This window comes from Ascaphus truei, chromosome 4, assembly GCF_040206685.1.
Source record: "Ascaphus truei isolate aAscTru1 chromosome 4, aAscTru1.hap1, whole genome shotgun sequence".
Taxonomy (NCBI): Eukaryota; Metazoa; Chordata; class Amphibia; order Anura; family Ascaphidae; genus Ascaphus; species Ascaphus truei.
The window spans coordinates 218,307,658-218,329,342 of record NC_134486.1 but is presented as its reverse complement, the minus strand read 5'-3'; the positions used below and the strand labels follow the sequence as shown (position 1 = coordinate 218,329,342).

Sequence of the window (21,685 nt, the reverse complement as noted above, 5' to 3'; positions counted from 1 at the left end):
GAAATTTGGGGTTATTGGGTATGGGCGTAAGCTGTGGGCTAGATGAGCAAAGCCCGTATCTGGTCTTATATTTTGACCAGACCTCCCAGGTGAGTATTGTCGCTTTTAATTTTAAGTTATGTGCTTGCCTATCTCCTCTGTCTAAGCTCCAGAGGCAGGCCTGCAGGGAAGGTATTCTGGCGTACTGGGACTCTATTTCAATCCAGCAGCATTGGGCCGGGTCGGTATTCCACATGACTGCTTGTTTCAATTGTGCTGCTATATAGTATTTATGGATGTCTGAGACAGCCATGCCCCCTCTTCCTCTTGATGCCAACAGGACCGATCTTGCGACTCTGGGTCTTTTGCCCTGCCAAATGAAGTTAAACATTCTGTTTTGTATGATTTTTAGATCAGTGCCAGGTACATGGACTGGGAGTGTCTGAAAATAGTATAGTAATCTAGGGAGTATATTCATCGTAATAGATGTTATTCTCCCAATCCATTAAATCTGGTAACCTTCCCACTGGTCCAAGTCTTTTTTGATTGTTTCCCAGAGAGCTGGGTAGTTATCTTGGTATAAAGCTCGATAGTGCCTTGATATATTTACTCCCAGGAATTTAATATATGAAGACCACCATCTGTAGCTAAAATTCAGTTTGAGTAGTTTCACTTCGACTTCTGGTAAGCTGATATTTAGGGCTTCAGACTTTCCACTGTTTATTTAAGTCCGTCAGTTCCTTTTGAAGGTTCGGAAGGGAAGTTTGGGGTTTGGACAAAGTTAGAATGATATCATCAGCGAATAGGGATATTTTATAATTTGTTTCTCCTATATCAATGAACTGTATGTTTACATTATTACGTATTTTGGTCACAAGTGGCTCAATCGTGAGGGCAAAGAGGAGAGGCGATAAGGGGCAGCCCTGCCTTGTACCATTTTTGATTTGAAATCTCTCGCATGTTCCGCCTGGGAGTCTGACCGCAGCGGAAGGATTCTGATAAAGAGCCCGGACACCTTCCAGGAAAGTATCTTTAAAGCCGAATTTTTTCAAGGCATTATCTAGAAATAGCCAGTCTATTCTGTCGAATGCCTTCTCTGCATCTAGGCTCAGTAGCATCGCTTTTGTGTTGGACATGTGAACATGATCGATTATATTTATTCTTTTACGGGTGTTGTCCGCGGCTTGACGCCCCGAGACAAACCCAACTTGGTCCGAATGAATTAGTCTAGGTAAAATGGGGTTCAGCCTATTCGCAAGTATCTTGCTGTATAGTTTGAGGTCGTTGTTCAGCAGGGATATGGGCCTATAGCTTCCGCACTGGGTTGGATCTTTCCCGTCCTTGTGGATAATTGCTAAATTAGCTGAGGACATTGATGCTGGGATTGGATTCCCTTCCATAAATGAGTTGAACAGGTCTAATAGGTGGGGTGATAATATAGGTAGGAATTTCTTATAGTAGAAATGTGTATAACCGTCAGGTCCCGGCGCTTTAGATGTTTTTGATGCCTTCACTGCCGCTGTCAGTTCCTCTAGTGTGATTTTCCCATTCAGCATAGTGTTTTCCTGCTCTGTTAGGGAGGGTAAGTTACAATCGTCTAGATAGTCTACGATTGCCGCCAAATCGGCAGAGTGTGGGTTAGCGGAGCGAGTTCTTAAGTTATATAATTTGGTATAAAATGTGGCAAATTCTTCTGCTATTTTTTTCTCATTGTAAATTATCTCACCAGACCTATTTTTGATCGCTGTAATTTGTGATCTCTTTCGTATGCATCTTATCTTGCTAGCAAGAAGTCTGTCTGCTTTGTTCCCCTTATCAAAATACCTCTGACCTGTCCATTTGAGAGCTTTTTCTACGTTTTCTAGTTGGATGTCCTTCAATTCGCTTCTAGCAGCTGACAATAATTTATAGATTTTCCTAGAGGGGTTTAGTTTATGTTGCTGCTCGAGTTTTATAATTTTGTCTGTTAGCTCTTTGATTAGTTTTATTTTGACTTTCTTCCTATATGATGCTATTGAGATAAAGGTACCTCGAATTGCCGCCTTATGGGCTTCCCATAAGGTAACTGGGGATTCGACCGTGCCAAGGTTCAGTCTAAAGTAATCCTTCAGGGCTATTTTGATCTCCTTTCTACCTCTTTATTGTTTAATAGGGAGTCATTTAATTTCCAGCTGTAGGAAAATGTTTTTACAAATGGGGTCGTGAGGTTCAAAAAAATGGGGGCATGGTCAGACCAAGTAATTGGGCCTATGTCAGCGTTGGCCGTTGCATCTAGGATATTCTTGGTAGCAAGGAAATAGTCAATACGGGAATAGATCTGGTGAGGGGCCGAGAAGAAGGTGTAGTCCCTTTGTCCCTGATGCTGTGCTCTCCAAATATCCACTAAAGAAAATTCCTTTATAATATCTTTAAATATTTTCCCCAACCTTAATGTTTGGGTTGAATGTGGGCGTCCTGGGGTAGATGATTTGTCTTCAGCTGGGTTGAGTGCCATATTTAAGTCTCCTGCTATTATTAGTGATGACAAGTATTCAGGGTCAACCTCTTCTAATATTTTTTTTAGAAAGTTCGGCTGGTTCTCGTTGGGGGCATAGAGATTAATCAGGGCGACTGCGGATCCTGATAGTGAGCCATACACCACAATAAATCTACCCTTTGGGTCAGTTGTTATTTTTGTTAAATTGAATCGAGTGCCCTGCCGGATCAAAATGGCAACTCCCCTTTTTTTACTGCTAAATGATGAGTAGTAACTCATAGGGAATGTATTTTGGAAGGTTTTGGGTGACTCCTGTGATGTAAAGTGCGTCTCCTGGAGAAAAACAATATCACTGTTTAATTTTTTCAATTCTCGAAGGGCAAGCCTCCTTTTCCTATTGTTCTGTAGTCCCTTTACGTTTAAGGATACTAGTTTAATTGTTCCTTGTTTAGCCATAGCTTCCCTTGTTCTTATCGGGCTTTAGGACCTTTCCCTTCCCACTAGAGTCGGTCTGATGCGGGGCTTTAGAGGGAGCAGTTCCCATATTACGAGGATCAGTGGTCTCTTCCTCACTTTGACACTCAGGGGTAGCTAACCAGGGAGGGTCAGGCAGGGGGGGGAAGGGGGGTCAGGCAGGGGGGGAGGGGGGGTCCTGCTGGGACAGTATCAGCAGGGATAGTTGGAGCAAGAAAGCAGACCTTGTCAAGGTATTAAAAGTTCAAGACCGGTCTTGACTAAAGACCGGTTACTAGGGTTTAAGACCCTGGGGAGAATACGTCCGGTGTCGCCCGCCGACAGGCCAGAGAGAGGTGGGGATGCAGTGGTTATCTGGGTTCCCTTTCCTTTTCTCCAATCTCATATGGGTTGGATGGGGTTGGATGGGGTGGGGGAGGGGAGGAGGGGAATGAGTATACAAGGGTCCTTTGAGAGTATACAAGGGTCCTTTGAGAGGGAGCCCAGAGAAGCTTGTAATGCTATCTCATTACGACCTGGTCTTCTGTTAGTCTCCAGGTATAACTAGTCCCTCAGACTATAAGCGAAGTTGGTTACTTTGCTTGAGGTTGTTTGCAAGTCCAGAGATATACTCTGATATTGGACTGGCATTTGGGTATAGAAGAGGGGGGAGGGAGGTGGGGGAGGGGTGGGGAGAGGAAGGGGAAGGAGGGCAGGGTGGGGGAAGAAGGGGGAGGGGGGGCCGTTCAAGAGTCAGCCAATAGTAAGTTGTGAGGGGGTGTTCCCAGCAGACACAATTTTTCAACATCACATTTATAAGCAGATCCTCTGCTATCTGAGAGGGTGAGGGGGGTGGGGGTGAAGGTGAGGGGGGGGGGGAGAGGAGGGCAACATGAATATGCATTGTTTGTGGGCTTCTTCCCTCACTGACTCAGGTGAGAGTTATAAAGCACATTTCAACTGCAGGAGTAATATTCTGAGCTAGCATGTAATTCTTAAACACTTGAGGGGGGGGGGGGATGAGGAGGGGGGAGGAAGGGAGGGGGAGGGAGAGGGCAGCATATAAAACATTGGGAGAAAGTGAAGACATCTGTATATACACATTAACCAGCAGACTTAGCTTCTCTAGCAGTGGATCTTAGCAATGTGAGCTTAAAACCGTGAAGGAGAAGGGGGAGGGAAAGGCTGAACACGGGACAAATCACATTAGGCAGGGCGCCTTAATATCTGCATATCATAGTCATGAGAATTTTACATTGACAAGCATAGATTCTTTAACCTTTGAATCCTGACACCTTGGGAGGCTGAGGGGGGTAAGGATAAGGGTGGGTATACTTTGAGAGCGGCATTTGTATATTTTCCCAGACATTTATTCAAGTAGTACAGTCAAGAACCATCTATCCTAGTCCTATTCTGTGGGACTGCATTTGTTCCAGCCGTGCATTTTTAGAGATCTGTTTCAATTAGCAGAGCAATGCTTCAGTATAGGTTTAGACCTTGTAAACCTTGAGTGAGGGGGGGAGAGGGGAGGGAGAAGGGAAAGAGGGTGCGTGGAGGGGAGATAGGGGATAGGGAGGGGGGTGGAGAAGGAGGATGGGGAGGGGAGGGAAAGGGTTGCAGTGTGCATAATAGACTGAAAGGGATACATATTTATATTGAGGTTTTAACGGTGAGGAAGGGGGGGCACAGAGATTTACCTACTAGGGCGGAATTAGCCCTATCGTGACCCTTTTTAACATATGGTCAAGCATCTCTATGCGGGGCAAAAAAATATAACAGGGAGTATGGGTCAGAGCAACTGTTCTTGAATCAGTCTCTGGCGTGGACACCAAAATCAGGGTTCCTTTAAGTGCGGGATCTACTCGGGTTTAAGCCTCTTTTTACGGGCCCGTTAGATGTTTGGGCCTGAGTCCCCCCTCCCTATTCACCCCAATATCCCTCTACAGACCGCGGGATGAGGCAAGGACGCCTTCTCCAAGCGAGCGGGCTTCTCTTTGTCGTGAGTGTGTCCTTGCGCGAGATTTGGGGGAGAGGACGTGGGGGGTCGGGTCGGATTGATCAGCTTGATCCCTATCAGTCTTCCCGCCATCTCCCCCTAACCATGGCCTCCAGGTGCTTGAATGGGGGGACCAGTCTCCTCCAACGACGCCTATTAGGATCCGATGCCCGAATGGAAGGTAATCCTGTGGGTGAGGGGGCTTCCTGTCCCATTTTCCAAGCAAAGAGGTGTAAGGTGGGCCTGATGTTGTTGGGGTTCTCTGGGGCTCCTCGCGGCTTCTACGTAGGGGACTATGTGCAATGGTAGAGCACAGGTAAGTGGCAACGGCCAACTAGGAATGTCAGACACAGTCAAGCGATTTTGGGCATGAAGGGATCACTTACTTCTGCTTTGGGTCTGTGCAGCAATTCTCCGGGAGGAGCGGATTAATCTGTCTCCCTCCTCGGTGTCTCCCGAGGGTCGCTCGGGTTCCGACCACGAGGTAGGGGGTTGAGAGTCCCAGTGCTCTGGCAAATGAGGGCATTTCTTCCGGTCGCCTCAGGGCCAGGAACTTTCCGTTTTTAGAAGCAATAAGCTTGAACAAAACCCCCAGCGGTATCTGATTCCGTTTTCTCGCAGGAATAAGGTTAGTGGTTTGATCTCTCGCCTCCTGTTTACCGTGATTTTAGATAGATCGCTGAATACCTGGAGGACTTCATCTTGGAAGACTACAGTGTCCAATGTTCGGCAGGCATTCAGGACCTTTTCCTTAGTCGTATAGCTATGGAATCTGACTATTAGGTCCCGGTGTCTATGTGGGTCATCCGACCTAGGTCCTAGGGCCCGGTGCGCCCGGTTGATTTCGAGATCCCTTTGATCCATTTCGCCGCAGACTGTGGTGACGAGTTTAGTCAGGTAGGGCCGAAGGTGGTCCGGGAGAACCAACTCCAGGACGTTCCGAATTCGAAGGTTCTGCCTCCTGTCCCGGTTCTCGTGGTCCTCCATCTCCTCCTTAACCCCGCAACCTCTTCTCCCAGCCGGAGGATTTCGTCTTCTGCCTCCATCAGTCTGTGGCGGTCCTCTCCTTGCTTGAGCTCCAGCTCGGCTGTTCTGTCTGCCAGGCCTGATATCTCTCTTTTCAGTTCAGAGACTACCGCCTTAAGGTCGTTCTGTAGCGATGTGTGCAACTTATTGTGCATAGTTGTCATAAGTTCCTCCATGTAGGATCTTGAGATCGGGTCCTCTGGGTTGGGGTCTTCCCTTGGCTGCGGGGGAGAGCCTCGTGCGCCGGCGCCATCTTGCATCCCAGCCCTTACCTCGGGGCTTTTCTGCGAAGGGGGAAAGTATTTCGCCTCTCCTTGGTTTGTGTTTTTTTTTACTCTCGCCTGCATCGTCCCCTTGTTCCTCCGTCTGGTGATGGTTGAGAGAGTAGGGGAAACTCGGGGGAAAGTTGTCAATTATTGCGTTTGTTAGCGCGGGTCCCTGGAGCTTTCTCAGCAGTCAACCATGCCAGATGACGTCACCGGAAGTCCTCGTTTCTCTTTTTTTTAAATGTGTATTGTGTTGTATTTCACCCATTACTGTATTTTTGCACAGTCTAATCTTGGTTGTCTGTCATTTGTTCATCATAGCCCTTCCAAATGCAATTTTTTTCCCCCACTCAGCTGGTAGCGCTTATTGCCTTCAAGCATCCCACGTCCTGTGGACCTGCCTGACAGCATGCTGGTCTGATCAGATCTTTTTACCTCTGCTGACTCATCGGTTTTGGAAACTAACCCTGCAAATGCTAGCACGTTATTCTTTGTTCATTAAAGAGGTAAGAAAACAGATGTGTAGACAACATGTTCTAGACAAGACATTTCATGAAATATGTTTGAGGAAGACAGTCATGCTGTAATCTAAGTCCCTTCATGTCTGGGGATTGTTACATATCTTTATTGATATTATTTTTCTTAAACACACTCAGTACTCTTCTTTTTAGCACTGTATTGTATAATTGCTTCTTAGTACAGTTACCTACACCATGATTACAGCAACTCGAAGTAAACATTTCAATCACAGTGAAGTGGAGATTATGGTGCAAGCAAAACGCTTCAGGGAATCAGGTTGTGATAGATACATATTCTTTAAATAAAAAAACAAATCTCTAATATGTTCTATATGTTCCTTGATGCATCCACACAAAATGTCTATCCTATTATTTTTTTCATGGATCATTGTATTTTTCTGCTTGGACGCTAGCAGAACATTCAGTATATCAGTACTGTAAAATCTTAAATGTATTCTTAGAAATACCTTGGGGAATAGATCTGTCATATTTTGAAAGCTAATAACACAGTTGAGGCTTGTGGGAAATGTGCTCAGTATGAGAACTTCCTTCTAAATATATTGATACTTCATAATACTTCCTATACTGTTGAGAGTATCACCTTTTATATACAAAAGTAAAAATAAATTATGGTAATGCACATCCCTTCAAATCACACTTTAAAAAAAAAAATGCTGTATTAATATTTGTATCTTTCTCTTTCGGGGGGTGTTTGGGTGTAGGAACATTTTGTGGTTTACCTTTGCTTGCTGGGCATGCTTGCATGTAACTGAGAAATCTCTCTTTTGAACTACAACGTATGAAAGTGTTAATGACATTGAATTGCAGGCTTTTATGCAACATGTTAAATAGAACGCGAGACAAAATATAAAGCAATATCTGTCCTTTCCTTGAGAAATGCAATGGTTTGGTAACAAGCATAGAAATAATTCATTCGTGTTAATTTTTGCGTTCTACTTTTTTTCTAGCTGGCTTTTCAGGTCACTTCAGATAAAGGTATCAAAGAGCGTAAAATCCCACTGTCATCCAGTAATAGAGATCTAACCTACTTAAGTGCAACTACCGAGGACCAAGAAGGTGGATCAGCTTCCGAGACCCAACCTTCTCCTATCATATCAACACAGCAACTCATGCTCATTGTTGCAGATGTAGACCGAATACTGGATCAGGTAAGATGGCACCAGCATGTGGTTGTGGGTATGTGACAGGTTTAATAGGAAGCACCACATAACTATAGTATTTGACTACAAAGAGGCCAACTTCCAATAACCCAAATCAGTGCGTGGTTTTTTCTGGGTGGGGGAATAGTTCGGGGCTAAAAATTACATTTCAATTAAAAGTAGACTTTTGAGACTCCATTGAAGTTTTTAAGAGCGCGGATGCCAAGACTGAGAGGTACATAATCTGAATAAGTAAGACTCCCAGAAAATCAGCGAGACATGATGGCTCTTGACGACATTGTATACAGGGCCGGTGTAAGGGTATTTATAACTCTAGGTTTATTTCATCTCTCTGTTCTCTTCTCTCTGTCTAACTCTCTCTCCCCACCACCCCTCTCTCCCTTTCTCTCCACCATCTCTCTCTCTCTCCCCACCACCTCTCTCTTTCTCTCTCTCTCTCTGTCCCCCTCTCCCCCCCCCCCCAATCCCCACTCCTCCTCCATTTTTGCTCTTAAAATAAAATGGTACGGCAGTTAGAAGATTTAAGGCACGACAGAAGAATAACATAGGCCATGGTCAAAGTGTCTAGGGCTCCTCTGCATTTTTACAGCCCACCTCCTCCCCCTCTCTTTTTACAGCCCCCCTCCACTAACCTAAATAGCAGGTCATGCTGCAGAGGAAAGCAGCCTGCTCTGCTCCCAGCCTCCCGCTGCCGCCACCCCAAATGTGCCGCTCTACCAGACCGCCTAGTTTGCCTAGTGGTTGCACCGGCCCTGGTTGTATAGAGTACATGCAAATAAACAATTTCCCTTCATGGATAAGATTACCAGGCATCAAATTAAACACAGAGAACTAATGTTTGGCTTGAAAAGATGAGTGGGATATTGAGACTGTAAGTAGAAGTGCACCAAGGACCACATAATATAACAAATTGTTTATTTGATTAAACATTTTGTAGTCCTTATTTTTCATGGGAATGTTTCTTTGGGGCATTGGCGTTTTCTTTAAGTTTGAAGCTTGGTGGGAAGATGGTTAAGGGCAGAAAGTAAAACCGTTTCAGCCATGAGAAAGGGGTAGACACAAGCAGTCTAGAAGCGGATGAGTATAATGAGGGAAGAGTAATAATAATTGTCAGTTTTATTTCTTATAGTTACCAGAGTTTACAGAAATAATTAAGCCGAAGCTTGATCAGATCGGTTTTAAGAACATGTCCATAATAACAGGTGAGATGATTTTCAGATTTGCATAAGACCATTAGCATACATTTATCGTGATTTAACAATGACAAATCATGTTACTCGTATCCTGCAAGGCCTTGATCACATTGATAAAGCATCAGAGCACTCTCTATTTATTTTTAAGCAACACATTTTTTTGTTTATGCAAATCTTATTACACACTTATTTCGGCAATGTGATCCTTACCTTTCTACTCGTGCCTTCATTTCCCAAGCATTTTGAAGATATTGCTGATTAAATATTTTTAAATGTATTTAATCCTTGAAAGCTATTGTTGTGCAATAAAAGACAGTTGGTATAGTTTATATTGTTGCACCTCTCCTCTGGCCTTCAAACAGATTAAGGGAATTGGATTTTCTATAAATATAATAAAATCTTATAAAAATGAATTGCATTCATGGGTGTGCAGATGCATTGTCTCTACTTAAAAACCTATTGTTACTAGTGGTCCCCTAGGAGACGGGAACAGTTGAATTATGTGGAGGAGAATAGCAACAGCAAATAATTTTCAGACCAAGCTCTTCAGTTTTGTGTTATAAGGAAACACTCTTGAGCATTTTTTTAAGTGACTGGCATGAATTCTCATTGTATTTTATGCATACTTTTCTCATCAGGTAAATGTCTAATGTAATTTTATGAAAAGTGTACTTGCTGTAGGTTTTTTGGATGAAAAAAAAAACAATTACTTGTTTGTTTTCATTTTAACTGTCTAGGGGCTTTGGAGGAAACACACAACTCTTTCTCAACACCTCTGTCTACCTTCAATAACAAAATTATCCTTGACCTTAGTGAGTCCTGCTTTGCCTGTTTGAAAAGTGCTCTGGAGGTCCCCAGGCTTTACAGGAGGACCAACAAGGTTGGTATGAGCTGTATTGCACATAAAACAAGTCTCCATTACCAATATATTCCTTATTACATAGCCCTTCTTACTGACAAACAACACAATGGGACTATGTGTAAATACCTGATAAAGGGGCCTTTCCCCTGTAATGTTTATATGAAATAAAATGCAGTAAAATGTTTAGTTGCATTTCAATGCATTATTTGTATGCGAAGGACACCCACTTCTGATGCCTCTAAGGCTGCGTCCATAGAAAGGCAGTGATCGCGTCTATACGGCGTGCGGGCACGCGGAAGTGGGAGGGATCACTTGATGCACGAGAAATCAGTTCAAACTGATTTCTCGCGTGATAAGGCGGTCTCGTGAGCGGTTCGCCCAATGAGGGTGAAACAGCTCCGTGACGTCACTGGCCCGCCCATCCGGACAGCGCGTGTACTAAGGCCAGGGAAAGCACCCGCTTTCCCTCAGCCTCTGCGTGCCTCCGCACGGCTGCAGTGTCTATGGACGCAGCCTTATACAGATGGAAGACTTTGACCTCTAATCACCGCAGCAATAACATCTTAAAACATGTCAATTGAAAGTTCTCTAAGAGGCGCGCGCATGACGTCAGAGCATATGCACGGGTGCTAGTTAAGCTCCGTGCATCCCGCTTCGCATAATGTAATTTTGCCTCCAATCGGCACCTCGTAAAAGTTCCAAACACACGGCGGCAGGCGGGGGAACACCAGGAGATGCCCCTGAAAAAAAGATAGAAAAGACGCGGCTCCGGATCTGTCCCAATTCGGCCGGGGCACTCAACGACGGCTGGAAAAAAAAGGGGGGGGCGCGCGCACGCCATCAGAATAAGACCAGGAGGGGGAGAGAGACACCGCATTCACCAAACAGGATCTGCAGGGTATGTTTAAAGAACATGGGGTATGACCCAAGAAACAGATACAAAGGACATTAAGCCCCATTAAAGAACAAGGACAGTCTCTGTTCCAAAGTCAACGCTAACAGTTATGGAATGTTTAATGAAAATGACAAAATGTGACATATGTTTTACTCCAGGTTGTTTACCCCCCTCCACCTTTAAATGTGTATTATGGGAATAATTTGGATGGAGAGAGAGGGGTTGGAAGAGATAAAGGTTTAAGGGGTAAGAATTGTTTTACTTGTTAAAAACTGACGCCTTAAGCAAAGTTAAAAAAAAGGTTGAGAAGGGAGACCAGCATGCTCAACGTTAGGGTGTCCCTATTAGGGCCATATGCCGGCCAAGCCATGTAGGGAATGGCCGTAAAATTGGAATGAGTGGCTGGGTACACTCATCTTACCATACAACCGAATTTTTTTTTTATTCCGCCCACTCTCCAGAGGGGTATGTCAGCGCTGTACATAGTACTTTGCAGGCATTGTCAGTCCCTGCCCCATAAAGCTTACAATCTCTAATTTAATGACATGCCCAAGCTCACAAGGAGCTGACACCAAGATTTGAACCAGGCTCCCCTACTTCAACGTCGGTGTCATTGTTTTCAGAGTTAGTGGCTGGCAGCCATCAAAGTGCTATTGCACCCCAATAAGTTATACCTGCCTTTAAAGTAAATGGCAGATATCGCCGATCAAGCGTGATTGCGCAGATAAAGCTTTGAGGACTCCTGGCTAGTGTCTTTACTAACTGAAGTACTCCAGGTTCTTAGGTCTGCTTAGTAGTGCTATAAGAAGGGTTTGCTTTTTTTTATGTGATATTTGTGTATGTCATGCAGTTTGTGATTTTAGAACATTACAAAATAAAATGTAATAATCTTATAAATTGTTATACAACTGTTGACCATTTGCTTTGCGAGTTCTGCAAGGTAACCTCAAGCATCTCGTGAGGCCAGACTAATGGGCCCATCGGATGAACACAGCGGGGTCTCTGCTGTGTGAATCCTGTCGGGCTTCACTTGTCTGTAAGAGACGCGCAGTAAGAGAGAGACTGAATCAGTCACTCTACCTGCGCGCCTATAACAGGCGATCGCAGGGCTTTTATTTTAATAATACAATATTGTAGCAGGGGATCTCCGGAGCTGAACCGCATTGATTTCAGGTCAGAGGACCCCCTGCTTCCCTAGTTACAGTTCCCGCTATGGGGTGTCGATATCCTGGCGGCCATGTTTAAATTCTCCTGCGTCACGGCCCACGTGACCGGGGGATTTAAACAAACCAGAGGAATACTGGCACCCTTTAACGGCCTGTAACTCTGGAAGTATGGGGTCCCCTGACCTGAAATCAAAGTGGTTCAGCTCCGGAGACCCCCTGCTACAATACTGTATTATTAAAATAAAATAAAAGCAGCTTCATTACCTTAGCGGCTAACTGCTAAGGTAATAAAGGGGTTAACCCCTCCCACTGCCCACCTGAGATGCCTAACAAACCACCCTGGGGCAACTACCCCCTTCACTCAATCCCTCTACCCCCAATAAACATTACAATACAAACATGAATAAAATACATTGAATAGCTAATTTGCCTATTAAAAAAATGAAATATAACCATAACATTAGCCAGCCAGCATATAGTAAATTAAAGTTCTACTTACCCCATCCAGAATGAATGCCATCCTCTCCCTCCTCGTCTTCCTGTTCTTCACTGGGCACCAAAAAAAATAAAAATAACTACTGGTCACTAACCCCTTAATCACCTTGGAGGTTATTAACCACTGGCAATTAAGGGGTTAACCCCCCCTCCCACTACCCACCTGGGAGACTTACTCACCATCCCCAGGGCAACTACCCCCACCTCCTCAACTCATTGATTGGCAAAGTGGCACACCAATGCCCTTTGGGCATGAGCTGCCACTGCAACCTGCCAATCTAAAAAACAAGTATCAAATTAAAAACGCATTCCAATCCAAAAAATGCCAATAAACCAATTGATTGGCACAATGGCACACCACTGCCCTATGGGCATCAGTTGCCACTATGTCAGTCAATATGCAGCCTGTCAATCTAAAAAACATGCCTGTGGAGGGGGGGGGGGGGAGGTGGAGATGGTGTTCATTATATTGTAATGTTTATTGGGGGTAGAGGGATTGAGTGAAGGTAGTTTCCCATGGGTGGGTAGTGAGGGGGTTAACCTTTTAATTGCCATAGCGGTTATTACCGCTGAGGTAATGAAGGGGTTAACCCCTCCCACTGCACACCCCAGAGGCCTAACCACCCTCCCTAGGCAATTACCCCTTTCACTCACCCCCTCTGCCCCCAATAAACCAGGTAGTCTTGCTTTACCCCTTCATTGCCTTAGCCGTTAGCCACTAAAGTAATGAAGTTGCTTTAATTTTATTTTTACTGATAGTGTGCGGGAGCAGGGGGTCTCCTGAGCTGGACCGCATTGATTTCAGCCTCGGGGACCCCCTGCTTCCCGAGATACAGACTCCGGTATGGGGTGCCGGTATCCTCGCAATGTTCAAGTCCTCCTGTCACGTGACCGGGGGATTTAAAAGCACAGGGGATACTGGCACCCCATAAAGGGGGCTTTATCTCAGGAAGCAGGGGCTGAAATCAATGCGGTTCAGCTCAGGAGAACCCCAGCTCCCGTACGCTATTAGTAAAAATAAAATTTAAGCAGCTTTTAATTTAGCGCCTAGCTACTATAGTTATTTATTTTTTGGTGCTTTTGATACTAGTGTGCGGGATCAGGGGGTCTTCTGAGGTGAACCGTGTTGATTTCAGCCTCTGGGACCCCCTACTTCCCGAGATACAGGCCCCAGTATGGGGTGCCAGTATCACCCTGCAGGATTTACATTCCCCGGTCACGTGACGCAGAGGATTTTACCATTGCTGGGATACCGGCATCCCCATACCAGGGTGTGTATCTCGAGAAGTAGAGGGTCCCCGGACCTGAAATCAATGCGGTTCAGATCCGGAGACCCCCTGCTACAATACTGTAATATTAAAACAAAATAATAGCCCTGCGATCGCCTGTTAGACTCGCGCAGGTCTAGTGATTGATTTTGGGGTTTGTGTGTCAGCTCTTGAGCCCAACCGTTGTATTTGCATGACCTGTAATTATGCGACAATAAATAATTTTTATGTTTTTGCCTTTCCATGGATGCCAGCAAGCAGGGTTTGCTAGGGTATGCATTTCAAGGGGGGGGGGGGGGTTTGCCGAGAAAGTGTTGTCAGAATGTGTCTAGGTAGTCAGGTTCCAGAGTTACTGGATACCCCAAAAAAGGAACCAAGAATCATGCTTGATTCCCGGATACATATAGGCACATTGTCCCGGCACTATCCCCCCTTGAAAACGCTTGCGCGACTCACCGCTAGGGTTCCCTGCTTCAGCACAGCCAGAAAGGTAAATGGTGCAAAAGATGAAAAGTGTCTCTGTAACTATAAGGGGTCCCCAGGTTAAGGGGGATACCCAGTTACTGCCCAGGTCACCCAGAACCTATACAGGGGTTCATGGGTTCTCCAACCATATATAAGGTATAAGGGGATTTTTAAAGTCTATTTTATAGTGTGTGGGGAATATAGGCTAATAGAAAATAAAGTGCAGCTTTTTATTCTATTCCCCCTAACCAGAGACTTAGGACATGTAAAAGTATATTTTTATTAACATTTGTGTTTGGTATACAATGTACTGTTGTGCACGGTATTATAAGATAGGACTTTCAGAACCAATGTTCTGAGTGAGCCACTGGGCTACCAGCTTGGTGCCAGTGAGTCTACTCGGACATCGGACATGAAAGCCACAGAGGATGCCTGAGGTGTAAAGACCATTTGGGCAGGAGGGAACGGCTCAAGTACCCACAGGGTTGAATGGAAGTCCTCTGGACTACTATTTGCCACACCAGATCTGGAGGAGCCTAACCCAGCGGGTGACATCAGAATAGCAAGTGGCTAAGGTGGCAAACTTGCACATGCCCTAGGATGATCCAGAACCCCGGCTTCACAAGGCTGGCATCGCTCTGATTGGCTAGTAAGAAAGTTCCCACGCTGTGATTGGTTGTAGTATTTTGTGAATGAAATCCAAAATACTATAAAAATCCTCTCAGCCAATCACCTGAGAGATTCTCAAGCACTAGAACTGCAGCTGGAAATTTGAAAGTGGAAAAAGATGCCTCTGCGCGAATAGTAGGGCACCGACTTCAGAAAAACTAACTCGAAATATAGTCCAGCTTTTTTGGGACCAAGTTCTCATAATAGAACTTAGCGGTCGCGGCAGGGATTGCAAGCCGATTTTAGTTCCGGGACGTTTGGAGCAAAGTCCCGGTCAAACGGATTCAAGAACTCTGGAGAGAAGGGAGCGGTGGCGTCTGGAACTTCATGCTGATTTGGGTTCCAGGACATTTCAGGCTAACTTCCGATCAACTAAAGAATATCTTGTTTCAAGTACCATATAGCTAGGAATGTCTAGTTTTTTACCCCGGGTCTCAAGTAAGTGTAGTTTGTGTATCATTGTGTGTATGCCTTTTCCTGCGAATAAATTTACAATTTATTTCACTTTACCTGTTTTGCTCAATGTATGATCCTGATAAAAAGGTGTAAATGCCTGGTCTCCTGTGACAAACCCCGCTGTGTTAATCCGATGGGCCATTAAATCTGCTGCGGACCATCTCGCGAGGTGTTTAAAGAATTGGCCGCACTTTTGTCCCATGATTCGTTCGACAACAGCTAGCTGCAGCTGTATTAAAAGTTGGCAAAAAAATCTTATGGTTCCTTGAAAAGTAAAATAACCAGCAGTACCAAATGTATTTTTGTCAACCTTCCACAACTCTAAGGTTTATTTTATGGACTAGAGTTTGAAAAAGTACTACTTATAAATATTAGACAAAGTGTTATATGCGTCAGTGATTTCACGATATTGTAAATCCAAAGGTGATAAGTGGAATTATGTCTAAGTTTTCTTTGCTAATATGTTCCCTGCTATCTAGGAGGTGCCAACAAAGGCTTCACCTTATGTGGACAATGCTATTAAGCCTCTCTGTCAGCTACAAAATGAATACAAAAATATACTGAAGCAGTCAGTCAGGAACGAATGGCTGAAAGGAGCTCTTTCTGAAAGCACTCAAAAGTAAGTAAAGAAAAGATCAACATTAAAATATCTCCAGCCGCAGATCTAAAAAGGTTTTATTCTTTTCAAATGTGTTCACAATTGTTACCTTGTAACAATTGTTTTAGTGATTAAGTTAAGGCTGAATGATTAACAGACTAACCTATGAAGTGAAAACCCTCACCTGGTTCCCACTGTTAGCCATGTTTGACTCGGACAAGTTATTTTGTATGTTCATGCCCTAGACACTTTGAACATGGCCTATGTTATTCTCCTGTTGTGCCTTAAATCTTCTAGTCTACTATTTTATATTGACACTCTTTTTTCTTTATGCAAGACTAAAGCTTTATTTATTTTATTTAGGTACTATGGCACTGTATCTGATGTTCTCAGCTCTGTAAAGAAAATGGAGGAAAGTTTGAAAAGGCTTAAACAAGCACGCAAAAACGTAGCATCAAATACTGTATCAAATGGAGGCAATAGTGATGACAACAAAATCAGACATCAGCTGGTTCTGGATGTTGAATACTTGGGGTATCAGGTATGTTAGGACGGGAATGTGGATACTTGGGGTATCAGGTATGTTAGGACGGGAATGTGGATACTTGGGGTATCAGGTATGTTAGGACGGGAATGTTGATACTTGGTGACATTTCTACATGACAGGAAATTAAATGGTTATTGGTGCATATTTTACTACTCCAGAAGCAGTAGTGGATGCACTATTTATTTTCCCAAAGGTGCTGAAACAATAACATAATTAGATGCATCAATGGTCTATATTTTCTTGAAATATTCTCCCCCTTCTTATGAAAAGACACTACTTAAAACTTCTTCAGTAAAATGTTTAATTGACTATCATTTGTTTGTGCTTTCTTTTTAGATTCAGGAGTTGGGCTTGCAGACAGATGACATCAAAAGTTTCCCAGCTCTTATAGAGTTGGTTCGTGCTGCCAAGGAGCAGGCAACAACCGAATAAATAAGTCTGGAAATACACTGACCATGTATGACTGTAATTTCTTTCTGAACATAAGTAGTTTTCTCTGTTTTTACCATATACATTTTTTTTTGTGCCTGTAAAACACAATATTGCTTCACAGTGCTTCCGGATATTCAATATATAATTTTTTTTTTTTTTTTTTTTTTTTTTAACACCCTAATTTAATTACTTGCTGCAGTGGCACAGGGGTAAACATTATATACCAAATACAGGGGATTTAAGTATCTTGTATATGCAACAGTTTAAGAGGAAAACTGTAAAACTTTCTACACTACGCCAGTTCAGATGAAATCTGTTATTTTTATTGTACTTCGTACAATCAAATGCAATACTGCTGATTTTGTAAAATGTGAATAAATTAAAGCCAAACTTGCTGCTATTATTCATCTTCCAGTTTCTTTAGGGGTATTTGCTCGTTTTATTCTACAAATCTCAGTTTACTATAAATTCAACACAAAACGATTATTTTATTGCAGTAGCATTGGAGTTGAGTTGGATTTCGGAAATGTATGGAATCAGGATCGTTTCAAGTTCTGGAAGCTCATGTATTAACTACATTACATGTACATTTATGATAAGGAATTGCTTTAGTAGAAATATACAGGTCATATTTGTCATATTATTTTTCTTCTGTGGCAGCCAAATACTAATGGAATAGCTCCTCCTCACAGCTGGTAGGACAAGCACTTCTTGGGTCCACTATATGTTTGAGGAGGCATAAGCCACCTTAGGTCACTTCTTGTCCTATCTCAGCTGAAGAGAGGATGTCAGGCAGGTTCCCTGACAGTTTTATTTATTCATGTATACTTTTTTCTGAGGGACGTTTTGATGCCACCCTAAATGAAGTAAGTGATTTCCCTACCGTTTCCCCAGCTGACCTCCAAGAACGGCCGCTTTCATGTCACCATGGTAATGCTATTGCAAGCCGCATACAGTTCTATATCAGCGCTGCTGGCCATCTTCCCCTGAGGCCGCGAGAGCCACTTCTATGTGGAGTGGAGGTGTGGTGTGTCATGACGCAGTGTTTCAGCACCGTCAGATGACGTCATGACAGGAAGTGGGTTTTTTGCCGCTTACGGTCAGTTCCCTACCATAGAGGGAGCTGGTTCTGGACACCAGATATTTAAAAGCATGCGTTTTCCTGCTTATTTATTCCCTTATTGATAGAAAACCCTCAGCATGTCTATTCCTTCTTCAGGTTTAAGGGACCAGAAAACAGCAGCCTCAATAAGGGGCTCAGATTGTTAAACCCGGGATAGAGTTTCTGGGGCTAAATTGCAATTTGCCTTGGAAATCTACTACTAAGCTGCTGTTTGGCACCTGCTATTTAATCACCACACCTTATTGTACTGTAACAAGCTTCACCTGGAGAAGATCTCTAGCCCCTTGTTTGGGAGTTTGAAACACCTGACAGCCATTTAAAAAGTACATGTTTCCCTGCATTTGTTCCCTTATTGACAGAAAGCTAGCAGCATGTCTGTTCCTTCTACAGTTTCAGGAGACCAGAAAACAGAGCAGCCTCTGCAAGAGGCTCAAGTTGTAAAGCCTAGAAAAGCTGTTTCTAGCAACAACAAAAAAAATTCTAGCTAGGTTGAGAGCCAGTGGACTTGGGTTCCTTTAAGATGGACTGTCACGGGAGACCATCGCGTCATCACGTTGCGTGCACTCTTTACGGCCAGAGAGTGCAGGACGAAATATCGAGGCCTCCTCTGATACCACATTATTTGGAGGACTTTGAGTGATCTTGAACGCTGTCGGGTGCCTTGTTCCAGTTGGTGTTGGACTGCATACCTGTCATCAGTTGTTGCCTGCCTCGGTGGTGATTATATATCACAAATTGCCTTAATATCTTTTTTATATTGTGAGTGTTTTTAATTCCCCCACCACTCCCTCCCCATATTAAATGTTACAGTGTGCGTGCGCTCTCTGTCTTTTTGTTCGTATAGATTTCACATTGGAATTGGTTCTTCCATCTGAGAGCTGCCGTGGCCCCGTGGATCCTGTACATCATCCTGTTGTTACCTATCAGGACTTACCTTAGGGTTTGGACATTTGCACTCGGACTATTTATTTATATATTTTATATGTACACATTTTTTCTATTAGAGTGTATATTCTAGTTTGCAATTAATCTATTAGATTGGGATTATTATATATATATTATTTTTTAGGTTATTTGTATCTATTTGATATTATTTCATATTTATTATTGTTCACGATTGGCGCTACTTTTCACTCCTTTATTAACACCTTTGTATACCTTGATCATTGATTGAGCAAAGCAAGGAGGTAAAATAAATTGTAATTTATTTCAGGAAAAGACATACACACAATGTAACACAATTTACAGGGTTGACACACTTACTGGGAACGGGGCTAACGAATAAACTCGTCCTTTAACTGAAATTCTCAAAAATGACCTCTGTAGGAGCCCTTTCCAATGACCGGTAAGTACTCACGAAAGTCCTGGAACTGATTTCGGCATGCAATGCACGACGTGACTGCTACGTTCTCAAAAGCAGGACTTAGAAACTTTTCTGAGTTGAAAATCCTTGAAGCCAGCTCGTGTCTATTCAGTACAGAGCATCTTTGAATTTGCCGCTGCTGGTTTGGCGCTTGGAATCTGCGCTCCTCATTGGCTGCAAGGTTTCTTATGTGTTTCAGGGTCCCATTCACAAACCTCTACAGCCTATCAGAGTGTGGGAGCACCAGCTCAAATCCTTTAATTTTTAGGTGTCCTATTTGACACAAGGAAAAATAAATTGTCATTCCCAACCTCGACAATCCAAAAGATTACGAAGCAGGTCCGATTGTTCTGAAGACTCGCAAGATTAAGGGCTCAATTCATGCACATAATAGGACTTCTAAATTCAGTCACAGACAATGCCTTGGTTCACTTTTCACCTCTGACCACTTCAAAAAAATATTCTCAATTGTGGGGGTCACCTAAATCAGGCCATTTTGGGGGGTTCCCGATTAAGGATCCAATACAACAACATCACTGCAGTATATAAAGCGACAACAGGGAACAAGGAGTCCGAGGGTTATTTCGGAAGAGATTCCATGCATCTCTGCAGAGTTTCTCGGCAGGCATTCCATTTACCAAGAAAATGGGAACTAGACAAGAAAATGTTTGATCAGTTAGGTAATGGGGTCGATCTCATAGGATCAGCTGTCAACAAGCAAGATATAGGTGTTAAGATGGCACGACCCAAAAGACATAGCCAGGAATACTTTCTCCGTCACCTGGGATTTTTATCAGTTATATTTCCCCCCCCCCCCCATTCCCTCAGTTATCTTCCCCCCCCCCCCATTCCCTCTGCTTCGGTGAGTAATGAACAAAATCAGGAGACATGTCTCAGGTTCTAATAGACCTGTATTAGCCCATAAAGACCTGGTTTCCGAACTTAAAGAACTTGTCAGTAGAGGAGCCGTGAGTTCTTCCGACCCTGTGTTATTGACCGTGGCTCGTCTTTGCTTCCCCAATCTTCAATTGCTTAAATTGACAGTGTGGAACTTGAAAGGATGTAATTAAGGACACAGGGTTTCGCCAATCAAGTTATATGATGATTTTTGCATTCCAGAAAGCTAGTCACTTCTTGAATCTACTATTGCATATGGAGGACATTTATACTTTCATGTAAATTACGAAAGCTAGGATATACTGGACTTCCTTTAGCAAGTATGCGTCAAGATTTTAAACCAGCATCTCTTAAGGTTCAAGTATCTGCATTAGATGCATTCGATCATAAACAGATTGCCTTACAGTAGGTCCAATGGTCTCTAGATTTTAGTAGTGTCGGAGCGCTTCAGGATTTATCATATCGCAAATCATTTTTTTTCAGATTCAGCAGGATGAGATAGTGTTAAGAACATGTCCCACGGTTTCAAACCAAAGTAGTGTCAGACTTTCATATCAATCAGGATATTGTAGGCCCCCATTTTGTCCAAACCCTATTTCCGACCACGAGTGACTGTGGCACAATCTGGATGTAGTAAGGGCTTTAACAACATGTGCAAAGGACTGATAGTATTAGGAAAACATCTAGGTTGTTTGTCCTTTATGATGGACCCAGAAAGGGTGAGGCAGCCTCCATAGCTTCCATATCTAGATAAGTTAAGGCAGCTATATTTGAGGCATATAGAATAGCAGGAGAAAATCCTACTGTAGGATTAAAAGCCCACTCCACTAGGGCCATCGCAACTTCATGGGCAAAAAAGGCTCAGGCATCTTCCCAGGAAACTTGTAAAGATGCAACCTGGTCGTCTTTACACACATTTGCTAACCATTATCATCTGGATGTTCACTCATTGGCGGATGTGGAATTTGGTAGAAGGGGCTTCACAGTTGTTCCAACTGTGGAAAGACGTTCTCCCTCCAACGGTCTGTTTGCCGCTACCAACAAATGAATTACCAATTTGTTTTTAAAAGGACTATCTTTAGATATTGATTTTCCAAAAAGCACAAACCATAGGACCACAGGAGACGTGATATATCTGCAATTACTTATTGACCTAATTAAAAATAATTTAAATATGTAGGACTACACAAATAATACACTGTTCCCCAGCATTTATCTATAGAGTTCGGGTAAATCTTAAGTCTAGATGGTGGGAGAAATGATGAGTGGTGAATGGTGCTTGTAAACACATGTATGCTCTGTTTTCTTTTTTTGTTTTGAAACTCAATACATGTCCAGAGTGTTTACTTAAGTGTCCATAA

At 43.4% G+C, this 21,685-nt stretch overlaps 1 protein-coding gene across 2 annotated transcripts in view; it reads left to right on the top strand.

Moving 5' to 3' along the window:
* Positions 1-17,341, top strand: part of COG2 (component of oligomeric golgi complex 2) — a 74,070-nt gene extending 56,729 nt beyond the window's left edge. For both annotated transcript variants that reach the window (XM_075596879.1, XM_075596878.1), the window contains exons 12-18: positions 6,551-6,702; positions 7,683-7,883; positions 9,025-9,097; positions 9,826-9,968; positions 15,844-15,983; positions 16,326-16,503; positions 16,846-17,341. In XM_075596879.1, coding sequence (XP_075452994.1) covers positions 6,551-6,702; positions 7,683-7,883; positions 9,025-9,097; positions 9,826-9,968; positions 15,844-15,983; positions 16,326-16,503; positions 16,846-16,941 — 983 coding nt within the window. In that variant the 3' untranslated portion in view covers positions 16,942-17,341. The remainder of the gene's footprint in view (positions 1-6,550; positions 6,703-7,682; positions 7,884-9,024; positions 9,098-9,825; positions 9,969-15,843; positions 15,984-16,325; positions 16,504-16,845) is intronic.
* Positions 17,342-21,685: the final 4,344 nt, after the last annotated feature.